This window comes from Diabrotica virgifera, chromosome 2 (assembly GCF_917563875.1).
Source record: "Diabrotica virgifera virgifera chromosome 2, PGI_DIABVI_V3a".
NCBI classification, from domain to species: Eukaryota; Metazoa; Arthropoda; class Insecta; order Coleoptera; family Chrysomelidae; genus Diabrotica; species Diabrotica virgifera.
Window position 1 is genome coordinate 223,960,951 of NC_065444.1, and position 22,096 is coordinate 223,983,046.

The 22,096-nt window shown below is 32.7% G+C and overlaps 1 protein-coding gene across 2 annotated transcripts in view; it reads right to left on the minus strand.

Moving 5' to 3' along the window:
- LOC126880425 (ribonuclease H2 subunit A) overlaps nt 1–22,096 on the minus strand; it is a 47,146-nt gene that overhangs the window by 21,115 nt on the left and 3,935 nt on the right. The window contains exons 1-2 of one of the 2 annotated variants that reach the window (XM_050644269.1): nt 18,474–18,885; nt 6,818–7,330 (exon numbers count right to left, since the gene is read on the minus strand). In XM_050644269.1, the coding sequence (XP_050500226.1) occupies nt 6,818–7,330; nt 18,474–18,633 (673 nt within the window). In that variant the 5' untranslated portion in view covers nt 18,634–18,885. Of the gene's footprint in view, nt 1–6,817; nt 7,331–18,473; nt 18,886–22,096 lie in introns of those variants that run through there. The other variant, XM_050644270.1, reaches the window with a different exon arrangement.

A 22,096-nucleotide genomic window follows, 5' to 3' on the forward strand; every position in this document is an offset into this window, starting at 1 on the left:
TTCAGTATTTTGTAAAAGCTAGAACATTCCACAGGGTGTTCCAAAGTTTGAGAAAAAAACACAGTTTGATTCGTACACCCTGTATACAATGACAATGTACCTGTCTAGCAACAATATTATTACAGCGATATTGATAAAGAATAAAGCTATAACATATTAAAAAAATTACTTAAATCGGACATCAGGTTTAGGAAATACAAGACATTAAAAATGACCCATTTTTTGGGGTGCCCGTTTTCTCTGCCGGTGAGTGTATTTGTATTTTGAATACAGGATGAATACAGGACTTAAATTGTTTTTTTTTTCTTTATTGTGCAGAAAGTTCATTTTTTCAGTTGTGCTAAATATTATTATTGTTGTAGGGAATGCAATAGTGACGAAGAATCTGTTGAAGGTGATAGCGCATTAGAAAACAGTATAATAGTATTATTATCTGCAAAAAAAAGGTGTCTCCAAATAACTTATTGCAACAAACAAATTTAGATTTAGATAGAGTGGCTTCAAGTTTAGAAAAATGTTCAGTATATTATTTTGCAGGGTACTTATTTAAAAAAATGTTTTGAACAATTTAAATGTGAAAATTGTAAAAACAAATTAGAGGGAACAAAAGATATAGAAAATAAGCAACAAATATTACTGTTTTATAAAGAATATGCAATAAATGATTCAAATTGTCAATTAAAATATGTTACCGATTTGATGGGCACATTCACAAAAATATGTCTTCAAAAATGTTTTCTACCATATTTGATGGATGCTGTGTAAAATGTGTGTTATTTAATATAGCGTCAATATACAGTCAATTTTGCAACATCACTGATGTATTTATTATTTTTTATTAAAATACAATTCCTGAGAGGTGTTCATTAACAGACTTTTTAGAGTTTTACGATTATTTCGGTTAATACTTGTTATTTTTAAATTAGCACTATTATCAGTAGTAATAACCCAAGGACATTGATAATTGTTCGAAAAAATTTTATAACAGATTTCGAAAGCTTGTTGCTTGGAAACAGACCGACGCCGTAGGCGGAGGTCTGTTGCCTGTAAGCAACAAGCTTGAGAAAGTTGTTAAAAAATTTTTGAGCATTTATCAATGTTCGAGGGTTATTCGGATAGAAAATGTTTTGCTGGTTATGAAAAAAAAAATACAGAGCAGAAACAATTTATTTAAATGTGCAATTAACAAAGGAACAATTAGAAAAATTTAATGAAGATCCAGACATGTTAGTTAATTTCATAATTTCATTAATATTCTCATCAGTATTACAACCAAATCGTGACATTTTGAAATATTGAATATTTGAAATGTCAAAATCGAAATGAAACGAAATGTAGGTATCCATAGCTACATGATTGAGTGAAAACAGCCCATGGGATCTGTTTTCAGTATAATGTTGGTTTTATTGGTTGTATTCAATCAGATGACCACAAATTAATTGATTTCATTGGATTTCTAATTGAGCAAAAAATTTTCAGTAAAATTATGTCTGGGTTATTATATTTTTCAGATAATAAATACTTTATTACGCACCAGTTGGACCCTTTTACGAAATACAACAGGCCATAGACTACCTACTTTAACTTGTGTCACAAAACTTGTAAAAATTTCTATTTCGACCTATCTGGTTGCAGTTATAAATTTTATTGGTTAATGGTTTATTGACTTCGACAATACAATGGCAGACAAGAATAGAAATGTTCTCTTTTATTCCGCCCTGTCCATTCATAAACCCGACATGAGTTTGAATATTTTAACAACCCGTTTTTTGCCTGCCAATGTGCCAATTCATCAAAACACAGAATTCGAAAAAATAAAAGACGAATATTTTTAAGAGTTGTTTCGTTTGACGATAATTTATCGGTTTTCGAAGGTACTGAAGATTTGGAACAAAACCATGAAACCACCCAACTCAATATTAAAGCGAAAGATGAGGCAAAAGATGAAGATTTTTTCGATTTTGTGGATATTCCATCCAATTTGGCAAGTCCTAACCGTTTGTAATATTATAAGAAGATTTCTGGAGGGCCAATTCAATGTAATTTTTTCTAATTTGTATAACTTAAAGATTTAAAAAAAAAATGAGAAGAAATTTTGTCGTATGCATTTTAAATAAGATAATATATACATGTGTACATATTGCACACATCTCATGCTTATTAATGGATTTATGCACAGAAAATGTAATTTGGTTTTTTAATAAAATAAATTGCACTGATGTATCATTGACATAAAGCGACCTAAAACCATATAAATATAATGTAAATGTAGGTACATACATACAGTGAGCACGTAAAGGTTGGAATAAATACATTTTCTCGAGAATGGACGATTTTGGAAAAAAATCCCAAAACAGGTCAATTTTTATTTTTAAATTAAGACTTCTTGCCACATCTATCACACTAGTGACGTCACCCATCTGGACGTGACGACGTCATCTATGATTTTTTTAAATGAGAATAGGGGTTGTGTAATAGCTCATTTGAAAGGTAATTCAATTCTCTATTCAGTAATATAAACATTAACATAATTATTCATACAGGGCGTCCAAAAAATTTTTTTTTAATTAAATTTATTGGCATAAAAAGAAGAATCTGTGTAATTTATTTAACCCAAAAATACATTTTACTGCTATCAGACAACAGGAAATAATGTTTATTTGACAAATAAATATTGTTTTTTGCTTAAATTCAATATTAAAGCAGCCACTCACATTCCTCTTGATAGTTTGAACATTTAATTTAAGCGAAAAGCAATGAATATTTTTAAATAAACATTGTTTTTTGTTTTCTAAGAGCAGTAACATGTATTTTGAATTAAATAAATTACACGCATTCTTCTTTTTATGTCAATAAATATAATTAAAAAGAAATTTTTTTGGACACCCTGTATAAAGAATTATGTTAATCTTTATATTACTGAATAGAGAATTAAATTACCTTTCAAATGAGCTATCACACGGCCCCTATTACTATTTAAAAAAATCATCGATGACGTCATCACTCCCAGATGGGTGACGTCACTAGTATGATATATATGGCAAAAAGTCGTAATTTAAAAATAAAAATTGACCTGTTTCGGGATTTTTTTCCAAAATCGTCCATTCTCGAGAAAATGAATTTATTCCAACCTTTACGTGCTCACTGTAGTATGTACTATTATTGTGTAGGTCTATTCAGTAGGTACCCTTATTTCTACCAGCCATCAATGATCGGGTATTAGAATATCCCGGTTATAGGAATATTTTTGCTTGGTACGAAGGCTATTCCAATAAGCGGGTTCGACTGTATAGTGTCGAACGTTGGACGCAAAAAACTGCAATCATCTCCCTTTACTACTTAAATCTGCAACATATTTTCCCAAGTTCCGTAAAATTACAAAATACTATCTATCTAAAAGACGTAGAAGCAGTATATCTTAATGAATAAAAATAAGACCACAAGTAACTAAAGTATTTTTATCATTATTTGGGTGTCATACGTAGCAGCTTAAACTTATTAGTTCCTAAGTCTGTATTTTGTTTGTTGTATGTTTAATTTGCAATTTATATAAGTTTTTGCAATATATTGTTTAATGTTTTACTTTCATTACCTTTTATTTTGTAATATTGACTATGTATCTAACTTTAATAAATTGTATTCATTTTGACTATAAAATTGTTTAACTTTCAGTGACAATAAAGAATATTTCTAGTAAACATCTTAGATCGGACGAATTGATTGAAAAAAAAAAACATTTTCATTTATGTAAACAATGGTTTGTGTACTTAATAAATAGTATTATTTATTTCAGTTTTGTTAATTATTTTACCCAACACATAGTTTTGTCCCGAATATGGGATGCAACCAAACCGCAAAAAAACACGAGTAAGACCCAAAAATATAAATGAGAGAGAGAGACAGAGAGAGAGAGACAGAGAGAGAGATAGAGAGAGATAGAGAGAGAGAGAGAGAGATAGAGAGAGAGAGAGAGACAGAGAGAGACAGAGAGAGAAAGAGAGAGAGAGAGATGAAATAAACATATTTGTAAATAGCGGCACTTTGAAGGCAGTTAAGTAGCGGCACTCTGAAGGCAGTTAAGTAGCGGCCCGGATTGCTCAGGCGGTAGTCAGCCTAAATGAAATGAGTACCTTGGATAAAACCAGAAGTACTAATAATCGGTTGAAGCGCTGGCCCTGTTATCTTCCTTGTATCCATGGCTCTAGAGATAGCAGACTACCTTGCTATAATCCCAAAGCTGCGGCAGCGGTATAAAACGGGAGACTATTATTATTATTATACAGCACTAAAATGTGTTTAGAGTTAAATAAATTACATACATTCTTATTTTTGCGTCAATTAATTCAATTTAAAAATAATCCAGTATATTTTAATTAAATATTCATTTCTTTTATAACAAATTAATAATTAATTGTCTGGTATACAAATAAGTATTTTCCAAAGAAAATTTTACGGCAGCATTTAAATCATTTAAATAGATTACCAGCCAATTTAGATTTAGCAAATCTCAAATTATTAAAAATAATTTAAAACATTTGCTCGAAATTGTCAAATTATCAATCTGTCACAAAAGGAATGCAACAGTAATAACAATAAGCGTTTTATTTAAGTCTTATATTTTCTTCACAATCTGGCATCCTTGTACATAATAGAAAAAGAATTACATAGTAGAAATCTGCTCCGAGTAGAAATCTGCATACAATTAAATTTCTGGTGATAGTTTTCGAAATTAATTCCTAGAGGCCGCCACCTCACGGCAAAATAAAAGTCAAATAACACTGACATTAGCATTGTCTAACTATGTGTAGATAAACAATGGCTCTACTATAAACCGTTCCTGAGATATGGCCGAGAGCCATTCTTATTGGGACACCCGGTACATAAAAAGTTTTTGGATTCACTGAAAAATATATTAAGCGGTAACTATTTTATTACAATGTATTCTTATACCTAAGCGGATAAATTTATTAAGAGGGTAGGCGCAAAATCTTAGTCAAATACTATTTAATTAATTTTTTTCGAATCCTGACAAAACTAATAAATATTTTTAAAAAATTTAAATGCAGAATGAAATGCAGAATTTAAACACTACATTATTACCGAAGGTCGAAAGTCCGTTCAAAAAAACAAAAAGTTTATTTTAAATGAAATATTTGAAATTAATGGTAGGGGAGCCCAAGCGGGGATTTTTGCAGTTACTCGAGCGCGTCAGTTTATCATATGGGGAGAAACCTCGTACCCTGTAGATGTACCTCTACCATATATTGGCTCTTAACACAGGGGAGTTCGTTAAGGAAGGCCCAAAAAACAAATCTATCCTTAAAAATGCTCCAAATCGTCAGATTAAGATAAGGTAAGTTAAGTACATGCAAAAGAGTGTATATTTCAAAAATCTAACGAGTTGAGCGGGCGTAAGGAAATGGGCGAGTTAAAAAGTTTCACAAAAAAAAGCGAATATTTTGCGATATGAACGTCAGATCAAAAAACTAAAAACTACGTGTTGTTCAATATTTTTCAAAAATCTATCGAATGATACCAAACATGACCCCTCACGGAGAGGGGTGCGGGTAAATTTAAAATTTTAAATACAAATCCCGCGATATTTCGCAAAATAAACATCAGATCGAAAAACTGCAAAATACGCTTATTCAATATTTTTGAAAACTATCGAATGGTACCAAACACGACCCCCCATGGAGGTGAGGTGGGGAATTACTTTAAAATCTTAAATAGGAGCCTCAATGTTTTATTGCAGATTTGAATTCTTTATATGTAAAAATAAGCAACTTTTATTCGAAACATTTTTTAGAATCATGGATAGATGGCGCTATAATCGGAAAAAACGATTGTTGGAAATGGAAAATTAATTTAAAAAATGGCAAGTGCCCACACTTAACTTTTTTTGGTTTTAGGACCTAATAATCACAACCCAATAGGTCATCACAGCGCTCGAGAGACTGCACATTTAGCATATTTTGCTCCCCTACCATAAATATCACACTAAATTTTCTGTATTTTTTTCATCCCTTTAACTTATTAAAATAAACATTATAAAAGTTTTCCAGAGACTTTTGGCTTTTGGTAATAATGTAATCTTTCACTCTACATTTACATTTTTCAAAAATATTTATTAGTTTTCTCTGGATTCGAAAAAAATTAATGAATTTAAATAGCATTGGATCTAGATTTTGCGCCTACTCCCTTAAGGAGTAAATGGAAACGTTTCGGTACCTCAAACTTATATTCTTTAAACTGGGATATTCCTATAACCGGGATTCTAATAACACATACAGTGAAAATAAACATTAAAATAACTGCGTGTGGATATGGCTATTACTTTATATTATATTAAAATCATTAATAATTTCGTTAACTAAACAAATTCACTATTAAACTCCACTGATAAAACAACAAGAGAACAAAATAGAATGACCTGAACTAATGTCAAACACGTAAACAATAACACTGGTAGGAATGGCGCGCGCTGGGGTATACAACTAGTGACGCAAAGCCAATAGAGAAGCGTTCTTGAAATTTAAAATAATGCTAGATTTCTAATCAAGATTTTTTATAGACAGGCTTTTTTGATTCTTTTGAAATTTTAAACAATTATTCCTAGGGTGTTTCTTAACTGTTTTACATGTTTGAAATGACTTTTTAATTTTTTGTGAACATCCCTATTAGAACTTATCCATAGTCTTCGTTTTTAATTTAGAAATTTTAGCAGTTACTGTTTTAAAGTTACAGTTAAACTAAGACCTATCTATCTAAGATTTTTTAGTTGGGACACTTTTCTTCCAGAGCAATATGTACTTACCTCCTGGATAACCACTTCCAAATTGTTCATGTGTGAGATCTAGTCCTTCTTGGAATGTCCAAACTTTAAGGGCATGATCTCTAGTAACTTTGGCACAAATACTAGCAGCAGAAACAATGGGATAGAGAGAATCAGCTTTCTTTGAAACTTTAACCTTATATTTGGGAAACAAATTTTTTAAATATTCTTCGTACTTCTCAGGAGGACCTACAGTATCTACAAATATGTGTTCAATCTTTACACCAGCCTTTTCTGCTGTTCTTACTAGTCCCACTGCCGAATCCATTGAAACTTGGTTAAGGGAATATTTTGTCCTACTCAACATACTGTTGCAAATTGAATTAGGGGATATTATTTCTACGGCCCAACCTACAACTTTAGACTCTTTGCATATATTACTAAAAATAGTGTCTCTTTTTTCTTCATTCAGAGCTTTTGAATCTGCACACTCTAATTTCTCAAGAATCATTTGTTCATTTATTGGACAAAAACAAATTCCGTATACCATTGGACCTAAAATATGAAAGAAATAATATACAGGGTGATTCGTTAAGAATCCCCAATCTCTGAGTTGTAGATTCTAGACCTCAAAATATTAAGATTTAACCCAAATCACTTTACTGAGTAACAAGGTATTTTATTTAAAAATTTAAAAAACTATTTGTAGCCAGTACATACTTTCAAACTACTTCACATCTCCTTGTCCAAAAAGTGTACAGCCTACTAAATTATGTTAAATAAACGTTTCTGGCTACTACCTGAGGCGTACCAGAGAAAGTGAATGGTTAATTAAGCCTTCTCACATTCTATGCCACTGGCAAAATTACTATTTTAGAGCAATTTTTCGATTCTCCAATCATTTTTTTTGTAAATAATATACTCTTAATTTGTAATGATAAAATCACTAGTTTTCAAGGTATGTATTTGAAGGTAAAATGAAGCAGCATACCTAATACATTAATCAAAATAACTGTGCCATTTCATTTTTAACTTCAAATATCTCGAAAAATAGTGACTTTATGTTACGAATAAAGAGTAAGGTATTTACATATAAAGTGTGTATTGGAGAATCTAAAAAGTACACTAAAATAGAAATTCCGTCAGTGGCGTAGAATTTGGGAAGTGTCAACCATTCACTTTTCCCTGTCATACTCCTCTGGTAGTATCCCGAAATTATTATTCAACATAATTTAGTATGGTGTACAGCACCTACACTTTCTGCCAAGTATAATAATAGTCCTTGGGCCCACATATAAAATTATTATTTATGACCACACTGTCGAAACTTTTTGTACTTGTTATTTGGATGGAGCCGGACAAATTTGGAGCTTGGCGCATTATGGTAGTGGGGTGTTTGTCTGTCAAGCTGTCACGAAGTTGTCAATTTTATGCAAGAAAAAAATTTATAACCACATTGGTCATTTTATTTTAATCAATGGCTTTTAATTTTTAATTTTTAATTTTTAATCAATTGGTCATTTTAATCATATAAACAGCGAAAACAAATTTGTCGGACAAAAATATTGGGCTATATGACGCGTCGGACACGCTAAATATGTCAAATTAATGAAAATAATAAATTTATTTTCAATATAAGATGTCAATTTCCTGGTATTTTTTTATTTAGTACCACAGATGTTATTTTTATTTTGTACTGTTTTTTTACATGTGTAATGCATATTGGATCACTTGTCGGACAAAAATAATGGGTCCAAAATTTTCAAAGAAAATTTCCGAAATTTCCCCCCTTTTCGGATTTTTTTTTGAAAATTCGAGAAAGAAAACTACAGAACGATGTTGTCATTGTTCAATGAGTATGTACACAAATTTTCAAATCAAAGTTTTTCCAAAATTTTCTCTCTTGTCGGAAAATTTTTAGGAAAATTTTGAGTACAGCCCTTTTAAATGTTGTACTTAGTGTGTGCACCAATTTTCAGCTAAATTGATTCAAAAGTAACCGAGAAAAACTTAAAAATTTTTTTGACAATGCCTCCTCTTAAGGGCGTCGATAACCTAAAAGAATTAAGTTTGATTGTTCGTTTGCCCCAACATTTTTGTCAGACAATTACATTTTTTTGTTTAAGAATATAATTACCTGTAACCTACTACTACTTTTGTCGGAAAAATGGTTGTGAAGATAAGGGATGCACGAACCAAGCATAGTTTACTAATAAAAATTAAATTTTTTGTCTGACTGTCGATTTGCCCCAATATTTTTGTCAGACACTTAGATTTTTTAATTTAGAATATAATTACTTATAACCTCCTATTTTCGTCGGCAAAATGGTTGTAAATAAAAAAATTCCAGGAAATTCACATCTTCGGCGCATCCGACTGCGCATATGCCCCGTGAAAATTGTCCGACAAGGTTACCACATTATTGTAAAAAGGTTTTATGGTAGATTCTGTTTAAATTAGCCATGTGGCAATAAATTTATTATTTTCATAAATTTGACATATTTAGCGTATCCGACGCGTCATATGGCCTAATATTTTTGTCCGACAAAGTTGTTTTCGCTGTTTATATGATAAAAACCATTGATTAAAATAAAATGACCAATGTGATTATAATTTTTTTTTGCATAAAATTGACAACTTCGTGACAGCTTGACAGACAAACGTCCCACTACCATAATGCGCCAAGCTCCAAATTTGTCCGACTCCACCCAAATAAGAAGTACAAAAAGTTTCGACGGTGTGGTCATAAATAATAATTTTATATGTGGGCCCAAGGACTATAAGGATATCTCAATTAGTTTTAAAGTGTTATCTAGATTAGAGTTTGGGAAAAGTCAACCATTCATTATCCCCTATTGTACACCTCTGGTAGTGACCAGAAACGTTTATTTATCGTAATTTAGTGGGATATACAGTACCTACACTTAAGTATGACAAGGATTATGATATCAATGGTTTTAAAGTACTGGCTACAAAATATTTTTTAAATTATTAAATAAAAGACCCTGTAACTCATTAAGAGGCCTCATTTTATTTAAGTGATTTGGGCTAAATCTTAATATTTTGAGGTCTAGAATCTAGAACTCAGAGATTGGACATTCCTAATGAAATGAATCACCCTGTATAATTAATAATATGTAGATTTGAAATTACTTTCTGCTGTATATTTTTCCTCCAGCCTAGTTTAATATCATACCTGTGCCTAGACTTAGGTATCAAGATAAACTTACAGGACAATTTAAAATCTATTGGAGGTAGTGCATGGAGAAGAGTTGCCAGATACAGGGGCGAATGGAGAATTGTTCTGAAGAATGTTTTGGCTCATAATGAGCTGAGATTCCACTGCTGATGATGATGACCTGGGGTGATATTAAATCCTCAAGACTAAACTAGACCTCACCTATAGGGTTGTGTCCATTTCCATTAGTCTGATTAGTTTTCTCAGTGTATTGTTTTTCATTTGAACTAAAAGTTGGAGTATATATTTATCAAGTCAAAGACTTGCTGAAAATCTATAAATATTATGTAGGTACAGTTCTGTCATATTCTGTTTTCATTTTCTAAAAGCGTTAGTATTGTCCTAATGTATTTATCTTCAAATGTAAATTGTAATTTATTTTCAAAGCAGTGCTGCCCAATCCCAATAAGATTGATTAAAAAACTTTACAAGTTTACAATATATTCCAATATAACTTGATCAGCTCCCGGAGCAAACCATGGCCGGTGAGAGAAACTCTGTCTGTGTAGAGATTAGGTGGGTGTGCGACTAACGACAGCATTTGTCACCAGCCATGGTTCGTTCCAGGAGCTGTACATGTGTGTTAATAATTAAAAATACAAAAAAATCAGGCCCGGACTGGGCCGCCGGCCCACCGGCCCGCGGACCGGTGTGCCTTTTGCCTCCGTTAGTATCTATCCATTAAAAAAATTAAACGCTGAAATTTTTTTTTCTACAACCACTATTCAAAGTGCACTTTTCTGCACGGTTTTATGTTAGCAAACTTGATATTTTCTCACAGTATAAGATATTTGACATTAGTGTGCAGAAAAGTGACGTTTCTATCATAGAGGTATATATTAACATAGAGGGAGCCTACCTTCCGCGCTTCCTGACGACAAGATCTCAGGGACTGGTTTGCTGCATCTCCTTCTAACACATTGTATCGAGAATCTATAATGACATTCAGTGTGAACATAGGCACGAAAGAGGAGGACAACTGTAGCAGCTTTACTATGCGTAAGAGTGAAACAGCACTAATCCAAATAAAAAAGATGGTGTCGTCACTTCGCTCTGAATGACACTCTCTCTATGCTAATATTTAACTCTATGGTTTCTATGCCGCAAAGTGACGTTTCTGTGCCGCAAAGTTCTTTTCTGCACAGTTGACTACCTCATTCTGAGTAACGTTATATTCTGTTTACATCCGTGGACTACCGCATTCTGAGTAACGTTATATTCTGTTTACATCCGTGGTTAAACTTTAGACAAATATATAACCTATAAGACAATTATTATATTTAACTATAGCATAGAAACTAAATTATGGATGTTACAACTGTTTTATTTTACAATTTTATTCTTATTAAACATTTTATAATTATCAAATAACCAATAAGGATTTAGCAACCTGTGCAAGAGACGTCGAATGAAGTAGGTTTTGTTTAAATCCGTGACTGCATAAATATAATGTCAATAATGTGTAATAATTGTTTAAATTTAAACAAATTAAGGCAGTGCATTAATTTTTTAACTGATTTCTGTGCAATTTATTTAGGTATAATAAATTTAAATTGATTAGTAGGTATTAATTAAATACAGTTTAAAATTTATCACATAGGTACCTATTATAATTAATCGTCGTTTGGAAATTGTGATTTTTATTTTTAGGAAAAACTGTGCTTGTAGAAAAAGTATAGTGTGAAACACGTGCAGAAAGGTAATTTCTCACTCGTTTGAATTGCGGCACTCGCTTGCGCTCGTACCGCAACTTTTCAAACTCGTGAGAAATTAGTACCTTTCTGCACTTGTTGCACAATATACTATTTTCTACAACCACTATTCAAAGTGCACTTTTCTGCACGGTTTTATGTTAGCAAACTTGATATTTTCTCACAGTATAAGATATTTGACATTAGTGTGCAGAAAAGTGACGTTTCTGTGCCGCAAAGTTCTTTTCTGCACAGTTGACTACCTCATTCTGAGTAACGTTATATTCTGTTTACATCCGTGGACTACCGCATTCTGAGTAACGTTATATTCTGTTTACATCCGTGGTTAAACTTTAGACAAGTATATAACCTATAAGACAATTATTATATTTAACTATAGCATAGAAACTAAATTATGGATGTTACAACTGTTTTATTTTACAATTTTATTCTTATTAAACATTTTATAATTATCAAATAACCAATAAGGATTTAGCAACCTGTGCAAGAGACGTCGAATGAAGTAGGTTTTGTGTAAATCCGTGACTGCATAAATATAATGTCAATAATGTGTAATAATTGTTTAAATTTAAACAAATTAAGGCAGTGCATTAATTTTTTAACTGATTTCTGTGCAATTTATTTAGGTATAAGGAATTTAAATTGATTAGTAGGTATTAATTAAATACAGTTTAAAATTTATCACATAGGTACCTATTATAATTTATTAATCGTCGTTTGGAAATTGTGATTTTTATTTTTAGGAAAAACTGTGCTTGTAGAAAAAGTATAGTGTGAAACACGTGCAGAAAGGTAATTTCTCACTCGTTTGAATTGCGGCACTCGCTTGCGCTCGTACCGCAACTTTTCAAACTCGTGAGAAATTAGTACCTTTCTGCACTTGTTGCACAATATACTATTTTAATCTTTACACAAAGATTAGGCGGATACAATTCCCCTAAAAACTGTTTTTACTTAATGAAGAAACAGAAACTGCTATAGAAACCTACACAATAAAGCCAGTGGGTACAACAAAATATAAGTATCAGGTATCAGATAATCAAATAGCACAGACACGACGCGCGGCGCCCTCGAAGACAATTTTTACGATTCGGGCACCTTTCATATTTTATCAATATTCGCTGTTTTTATTATAATACATAGGCGCCCTCGAAGACCATTCCTACGATTTGGACGCCTTTCGTAGGTATCAATTTCCGCTGTTTCTGTTATAATAAATAACTTAGATACGACGCGCAGCGCCCTCGAAGATCATTTTATGATTCTGTCGGCTTTTGTAAGTATCAATATCCGCTGTTTCTATTGTAATAAATAGCTTAGATACGACGCGCGGCGCCCTCGAAGATATTTTTTACGTGATGGGCGCCTTTCGTAGGTATCAATTTCCGCTGTTTATATTACCTACTTATAAAAATGGTCTTCGAGGGAGCTGCACGTCGAATCTAAGCCATTTGATTATCTGATACTCAGTGGTGTCATGACAAAATTAGCAGTGCCGGAACGCACTTTTCTTAACTTTTTTACAAGTAAAATATTACTGTTGTTCTGAAGCTATTTTCTTGTGGCATTTTTATAATCAAGTATATTCAAATGGGAAATAAGCCACAATTTTACCTAAAAATGATTTTATTAACGTTTCGACGCCCAAGTCGGGTGTCGTTGTCAAAATACAAAATAATATTAAATAAACAAAAATGTTGTTGCTTAGTAAAAAATTCTTCTAATAATTTATTTAATCTGACTCATTTATATCGGCAATTCAGACACGTATTATACATTTTAAAGTAGAAGACTTTAAAAATGATATTGCCAATATTGATGAGTTGCGTTCCTGGGACGACTTTACTAAAAGATAGTTCATTCGATTACATGAAATCAATCCCAACTCAAGAATAGCCGCCACAAAAAATCATAGCATGTGATCTGTCTTTAAAAAGACAACCAAATGCGACGGTGGTACTGAAATTCTCGCGTTAGAGATTCCATAGTAAATCACGAGGGAAAACCAGGAAAAACCTCGTGATACTATCCCGACATCGCAAGTATTTGGGTTTACATTTAGTTTACTCTCAAAACTAATACCAAATTCTGACTTGATATTTTAAATTTTAAATAATACTACTTTTAAAGACAGATCACATGCTATGATTTTTGTGGCGGCTATTCTTGAGTTGGGATTGATTTCATGTAATCGAATGAACTATCTTTTAGTAAAGTCGTCCCAGGAACGCAACTCATCAATATTGGCAATATCATTTTTAAAGTCGTCTACTTTAAAATGTATAATACGTGTCTGAATTGCCGATATAAATGAGTCAGATTAAATAAATTATTAGAAGAATTTTTTACTAAGCAACAACATTTTTGTTTATTTAATATTATTTTGTATTTTGACAATGACACCCGACTTGGGCGTCGAAACGTTAATAAAATCATTTTTAGGTAAAATTGTGGCTTATTTCCCATTTGAATATACTTGATTATAAAATATTACTCTATGTTTTTTAATACAAGTTACGTCTGCATATTTCGAAATGTGTATACGTTTTCTATAATTCGTGTTTTATTTACAAAACCTAAATTCTCTATTTATTTTTTATCTTTTCTTAACCGGTGCCCGGAGCGGCGTTCCGGCACCATGACACCACTGCTGATACTTGATACAAACAATGTTACATCCCACAATTGGCCTATAATAGATATGTGTAATTTTCTGCGCTCCATAACTGCATTATACATATAGGATTGTTGTGCCCCAGAATCCTAAATAATGAAGCCAGTGGGTACAACAAAATACAACTTGTAACCTTGTATCAGGTATTAGATAATCAAATAGCTTAGATACGACACGCGGCGCCATCGAAGACCAATTTTACGATTCAGGCGCCTTTCGTAGGTATCAATATCCGCTCTTTCTATTATAATATAAGAGTGTTACATCTCACAATTGGCCTAACCTAAAATATGAGTGCAGTCTTCTACGCTCCATAAGTACATTATACATATAGGATTGGTGCGCCCTACAATCCTACACAAAGGAGCCAGTGGGCATAGTAGAAACGCAACTTTGTCAGAATGCGCAAAAAGTGGCCATTTCAATGTTTGGTATAAATGTTTAAAAAATTCGATACGCCGCCTTTAAAAACAAGAGCTTGCCGATATTGTAACATCCCATTAATCATTAGTAGTCAACTTGCATATTAGTACAGTTAAAATTATTAAAGCGTAAATTATTAAGCAAGAGAAATTTAACTTTTTTTCTACTTTTAAGGACAAAAATTTCATTTCCCAATTTCATTAGCCACACCGATTTCAAAATTATTATACACATCATTTTTGAAACGCTATTTGGTTAAAATGTCTTATATTTGTTGGTAAAAAAATATATTAATTTGTCTGGACTAAATTACACTTTTGTTGATATCAGAGGACTTGGTATTCACACAATGTTGCCAAACTGAATTTTGTTATATTCGGTTTAAATTTTCTAGCGAATTTCAGAGCCGACTATACAACAAAATTTAACACACATAGCTCGAAAATAGCACGGTTTATGTTACTCACATCCTCGCATCTCTGACCAATGAAGCCGAAAGCATCCTTCTCAAAAACCTCCTCATTTAAAAACCTCTTTAGATCGTTATCCCCATCTTTCCGTTTCTTCCTTTTACTCGTTAGAAGTACTATTTAGAAGTGACGTTGAAACCAGCGAGATGTCCAGAAAGGATTCACTATTACCTCTCTCCGAACGTAGGTCTGATGTGTGAGATTTTCTGCTGCCGGCATACCTTCGAACCTGTCTCAGGATTTCTTCCTTTGCGATATCCCTGTCTATATCAAATATATCCCCCTGGTCCTGACAGTCCCGGGCGTTCTTTATTACGTTTCCCTCCGCGCGAGCCACGATTGTCTTCTTTAGGCACTCGGCCTGTTCTTTCCATGCCACTTTGAGGTTTAGATCCCGTTCCTAGTCTTCTTAGCGCTTTTGACGCCAATTTGACTCTTCCTCGTGTCTGCACTACTTTAGTTTAGCTTGAGGATTACTCTGCGTAGGATTTTCCACTTCCACTTCCACGATCCCCTTCTGCGTCAATACGTTCATACTCCTCCAGCGCGAGGTGAAGGTCCATACCCATAAAGACGACTTCTAGGAGCTTCCTGAGGTTCCTACCTCTGTAGCCTCCTCTATACTCTTAGGGACGCCTCTCTAGTCTCCAGTGTCTCCATGTCTTCCCTCAATTTAAAAATAATTGCCAGTAGTGTCTTGCCCCTTTCCATTTCCGTCACCCCTTTCTCTACAACAGGGACCATAAAAATATTCTGACGATTTCCCCGGTTTTCTTTTTCTCACTCTACCTTGTAATTGTGATCATAGAATTAAGTTGGAGGTATCTCTCCTGGTCTGTATGTACCTCCTGCCCATACAACCAATTTAGGTTTTTCCTGATCAGGTCGTGGGACCTTTCCCCCTCACCTAAAAGTCTAGGTTCCAAGATCATTACTATGTCGCCTGCAGGTTTATTTTCTCTTCCCGGTTTGGCGGCCGTAAAGTAAAGTGATCATCTTCCAGCTCAACTTTATAGTGTCGTTAATTTTTTCAAAGCCTCTTTCCCCTGAGTTCAGGACCGTTGTGATAATTTGTATCTTTCTTTTGAACTCTTCTTCTGTGTGGACACGCTTGCCGCCTTATAGTCGTTCCTTCCTCACCGCTTTTCTCCACTATTCTTTTTTGGTTCTCAATGTTGCCGAAGGCGACTTCTCTGAAAGTGCCCTCCATGTCTTCGGTGACTCTTTTAAGGTTTTTACCTCATTCTTGATTTCGACTTTCTCATTTGTATGGTCGAACAATAGTTTCACTAATGCTCCTTTCAGCTCCTTTGCAAGGTTGCCTCCGCTGAAAGATCCGTCTTGTTCAGGTCCCTGATCGAAATTCTTTCAACAGATCCCCTTTTTCCGAAGTCTGCTCCTTCCTCTTTTCTTCTTCGCTGAGTACTTTCCCTTTGTGCCCTTCACTACTTATGAACACCATATTATCATCTCCTTCATAGCCTGTTCCAGCTGCATCACCACTGGTGACTCGCTCCATTGTCCCTTCATTTTGTTTTATTTTTTTCTACGTGAATAAATACTTATCCATATAGTTCCCACAAGTAGGGGAGAATTATACTGTCCGGCGAGACAGTGCGCCCTTGCCCACTCAAAGGCTTGAATTTCAAAGGGTTTCGTCAGTTCTCCGAGGGCTCCGTTTGCTGCCATCTGACCTAGGTCATTCACCAATCAGGCATAGATCGTCTGACACCGTGTGGTTGCGGATTTTTTATCAAGGTTTACTCTTCTATTATATAGAGTTTCATAGTGCTCTAAAAATTTGGAAAAATTCAAAAAGTGACTTCTATTGAACACCAATCATGATTTTTGTTAAATGTTTTTGAACCAGTAAATTCCTCCGTAGAAGCAGTTGAAAAATTACTCAAACTTTTCAAAAATTTGTTTGGAGTATCCAGAGAGCACCAAAAAATGTAACGGAGTTAAAGGGATACTGGGAAACTGAAGCTATATTTTTATGGTATCTTAATATAATTTACTATTCCCAACAAAAATAGGAAATTACTTTATGGATTTAAATTAAAATTAAATTTAAAAAAAAATCACAAGTAATATTTACTTATTTACTTTACATGCGCTAGGATTTGAAAAAAGTTTGATGTAAAGAAGGGGGGTCTAGCGCCTTTGTTTAGAGATTAAGTTGGCGCCTTTTTTAGGATTTGGGTTGGAGCCTTTTTTAGGAGCCAGTCCGGCCCTGAATAAAATGGTAATAATAATACAATAAAATAAAATATAAATCACAACAATAACTATCTATTCCACAGCCATTCAAATAAACATATGCCTGAGACCCAAAATAAATTCAGCCTTCGTTGTAAAAAAGTCTAGATCTGAGTGAATATTTGTCCATCTTAGTGCTCAAGATAAAAAATTGTTATACATATAGTTAGTTCTGTGAATGGGAACATAGAAAATTTGGTTTAATCAAGTTCTACGGAGATGTACATACACATCAATGTGCTCAAGTAGCTGAGGACACAAAACTGTAGAATTAATACAAAGATGCCATAAAGTATCTTTGCACCTTTAACCCTTTCAGCTCCACTTTAATATCTCCAACCGTAGCTCCTGTGACGGCATAAATAATTTCATTTGAATACTTATGTGCCATGGATGCACATTAGAGTCAACGGCACTAAGCAATAGCCATATTTGGACACACCAGTCGATCGATCATACAATGAGAGAATGCCAAAATGGGTTTCAGTTTGATCATAATTTACTTTTTCCTTAATATTTTTATAAAGCCAAGCATTATTTGTAAAGACTTGGAAATAATAGACACATAATGTGATTCAAATAAGAGATTTGGAGTCTAAATTAATTCCCAGATCACGAATTTCTGTAACCCAATCAACAGGAATGTTCTGTTTATTATAATAATTATTATATTCTATTGGGTCTCTGGATCCGAAAGAAACACCCTGACACCTTGGAGGCGTTCAGGGCCATGGGCCATTGCATTCGACACACACCACTCACTCAACCTATCAAGATCATGTTGAAGATTAACACAATCTTCTGTATTATTGATAATTGTGTAGAATTTTAGATTGACTGCATAAAGAAGATGTGAAATGTGCTGGAAGCAGTGGTGAATTGATGAATGTTATATTGGGGTTATATTTTCGTATAAACTTACCCAAAACTGGACCTCTACCAGCTTCGTCAATTCCAAGTATACAAGGAAACTCTTTGCAAACATCGGGTATATCAGAAATATAAACTGTGTTTTGTGAATTATCTTTCTCAGATATAAACGTTTTTAACGTCTCCAAAGAAGTAATCTTTTTTGATTCCATTACACTCTTATTTTCTGTATTATAAACTTTTTATCGAATCAATATATTTATTACAAACAGTTTACGTTTGAATTTGAAATAATACACAACAAACACAACCAACCAACCTATAAAATTTACAAAAAGTAAAAGTTCGCGCGCATCGTAAATCTGTTCTTCTTTTTCGATAGTTTCTGGACTACGTTCGATTACGATAACCAGTGTATTAGAAAATATTCTAATTTGAATATTTATCAGCCTGGCCTACCACATGGAGATCGTATGGATCGTGTGTTTTTATATCAATTTGCGTTCATCAAACAGAGAGCTTGGAATCGGATTGGAAGCTCTTTTACTAGTGAACGGTGCGCTGAATTAATCGGATTGGAAGCGCTCGCCATTTTATTCAGCCTTAAATTTGTTATTGTGCTGTGATAGCTGAATCCCGCCAACTTTAAAATTAAGTTCAAAGTAAAATGGACAATTTAATTAAAATTGAATATAAATACAATAATTATTGTATGTAATTTATTGTAAATATTTGTAGTTCTTATTTATATGTATCCTATATATAGTTAATATCTAAATTAAGTTAGAACTATTTGTGTTTTTTTATTTATATAGTTACTAGAAATACCTAACTCATTTATTTTCCAACAATCCAGTTTTTGATTGATTCACAAATCTTATAAAAATTGGTATTGATTGCATACCAACTATTTGTAATTAATATTTACCTACAATAAAATTAAATTTAATATAGGTAGGTAGGTACCTATACAATAATACTCCATATTAGTTATTTTCAATAATATTTCCAATTTTTTATTCTTCTTCACCCACCGTTATATTATTAATTTCTTTATTTAGCATACCTACTCAATATTGCATTTATCCAGAACATTATTGCCTTCTATATTATAAAATTGTGTAAAACACAATGTTCGTTAATCGAATATTTTCTGTATCAAATTTTAATCCTCTAAATTTGCATTTTATTAGTTCAAACCTTTCTACAGCTGACCGAATCTTTAATTTATTATCAAAATTTTCTTGTTCTTGTAGTAAACGTTTATTATTCTGGTAAGATTTCATTAAGTTAAGTATCTAGATATGCCGAATTTTGAATGAGATATATATTCGCTGGTAAAATGGAATCTGCTCGAGTTAAATAGTTAATAGGCCTGGATCCTGCATACCAAAAGAAAGTTTATTAATAGCAAGCTGCAAATTTATTATTAGCTTAACGGTGTCTAGTCGGACAAACTTTGATGTTTTAATTTAAAACAAACACTGGAACGGGAAGTTTTAATTGTTGAACAGGTTACAGGTTTCGAACGCCAGACTACAAAAACGTCTCATGTATTGTGTCGGACAGAACTTCCAATTGATTTGCTACTCTTTCATTAGCATGCAAAATCAGACTGCTATTTATCACCAATATAATTCCTATCCTCTGACATGTTCTACGTGTCGGAATTATTAAAATGCCCAACATAGAGAGAGAGACATACTTTATTGATACAATGTACTAAAAGGCCATCGACCAAAGTCTTTCAGCCAACTGCCCAACATATTTTTCGGACAAAAATTTTTTCATATATTATAATATACAAAGTTTGCTATTGAATAAACTTAAAAACAACCTGCTAGTTTTCACAATCATAAACTTGTCAGGATGGCACGTTCCACAATTAAGGCTTCCCCTGTTCCAGTGTTTCTATACATCAAAGTGTGTCCAACTAGACACTGTTAAGCTATTAACAAATTTGAACTTGCTATTAATCAACTTTTTTTTGGTATGCGGGATCCAGGCCTAGGTACGAAATTTTTAAAAGTAGACGTTTTAAAAAAAATTTGATTATACAGTTTAAACAGCTTTTTCAAAACTATTTACAATCATATTATTTGTTGTCATTTCATGGAATTAGGCATACTCCAAATTTAATATAAGTACTATGAAAAAAGAACTAGAGGGAGATATAATCTATTTTTTAATAAGATTCTTTGATCACAACCAACTAACTCTTGAGATAAACTGGGAATGCAGTAGACATCCCTTTATGATGCTCATACAGAAGCACATTTCCAAGCAATCTTACATTACAAAGTTGTTGCTGGCATCCTATAAAGGGAAAAAATAATTATTTTGCATGGTTACGTTATCTTGAAGCTGTATTCGATAAAAAATTCTGAAACGAGAAAGCTCACTTTAATACTTATCCGGGCAAGACATTTTACTTCCATATAAAAGACATGGCGTTTCGGGCCTATTGAGCCCCACTTGCCCGGATAAGGGTTAAAACAGTAAAAGAAAACGCAGCAGCATAAGGTACTGTTAGTTGGGAGCACTCTGAAGACCACCATGTGTTCTTTGTTCTCTGATAATACCATCAATACAGATAGAATTATTTCTACGAGTATGGCTATGTCAAACGAAATAAGGATTGAGAGACCTTTTAGACGCTCTCAGTGAAACAAATGCAATTTTAGAGCCACAACCAAATACTAGGAACGCTAAGGAAGAAATTCCTCTTATTAAAAAAAGAATGGAGGGACAATTCTTGTTAACAAATTCTGCTTAACAATGGAGGAGGAAGATATATGAAAGGTTGTGTTACAATACATTTAGTTTTTATCTAAGCATGAAAATAAATATTATAACCACATTTGTACTACATTTATTTTCAAACAAACCAGTTTTTTATTGATTCACAAAAAATTTTTATTGATTACGATTTACAATTAACCCATTCGCAGATACGACTATATATGCATGTACTTACAAAGGGAAATTACTGTCTGCATATGAAAATGTGTCCACAAATGTGTTAATATAATATTTACAATAAAATTATATTATAGAATATTTACAATAAAATTAAACTCAATATACACATTGATATTCAAGATTAGTTATTTCCAATTTTTTGTAATTCTATATTATTTGGGTGAAAATCTTATGTCCAGAGCTCTTTGGCAAACCAAACGTATCCCCAGCAACAAATTATCTGGTTTACTTAGCATCCACATCATAAACATTAATTTTTTCCAATAGAATTATTCTGTTTTCAAATTGGTGGATATGACCAATACAATTAAATAGTTCCTGGAAATATAACAATATAATATACATGATGTTATTAATTTGTTATACAATTTTACCTGGAAAGTAGTTCTGGACATACGAAAATGTTCTCTAAATTGGATATTGAATTATGGTTTATATATATTTAATTTCATCTCATCCTTCTGGAATAATTTGAGGTAGGTACATCTGCTAAATGTATAACGGCATTTGCTAATTTCGTCCCCAAACAAAAGTTCTTCAAGAATATTATCCATTTTAGTTTAGACAGTTTCAGTTTTATTTAAAATAAAAACAAAACTGTCTAGGTTTAGGTTATAAATTATATAAACAAAGAATAAAAACATAAACAAATGGAACACAGAACACTCTCAATCGAATGTCAAACGTCAGTCG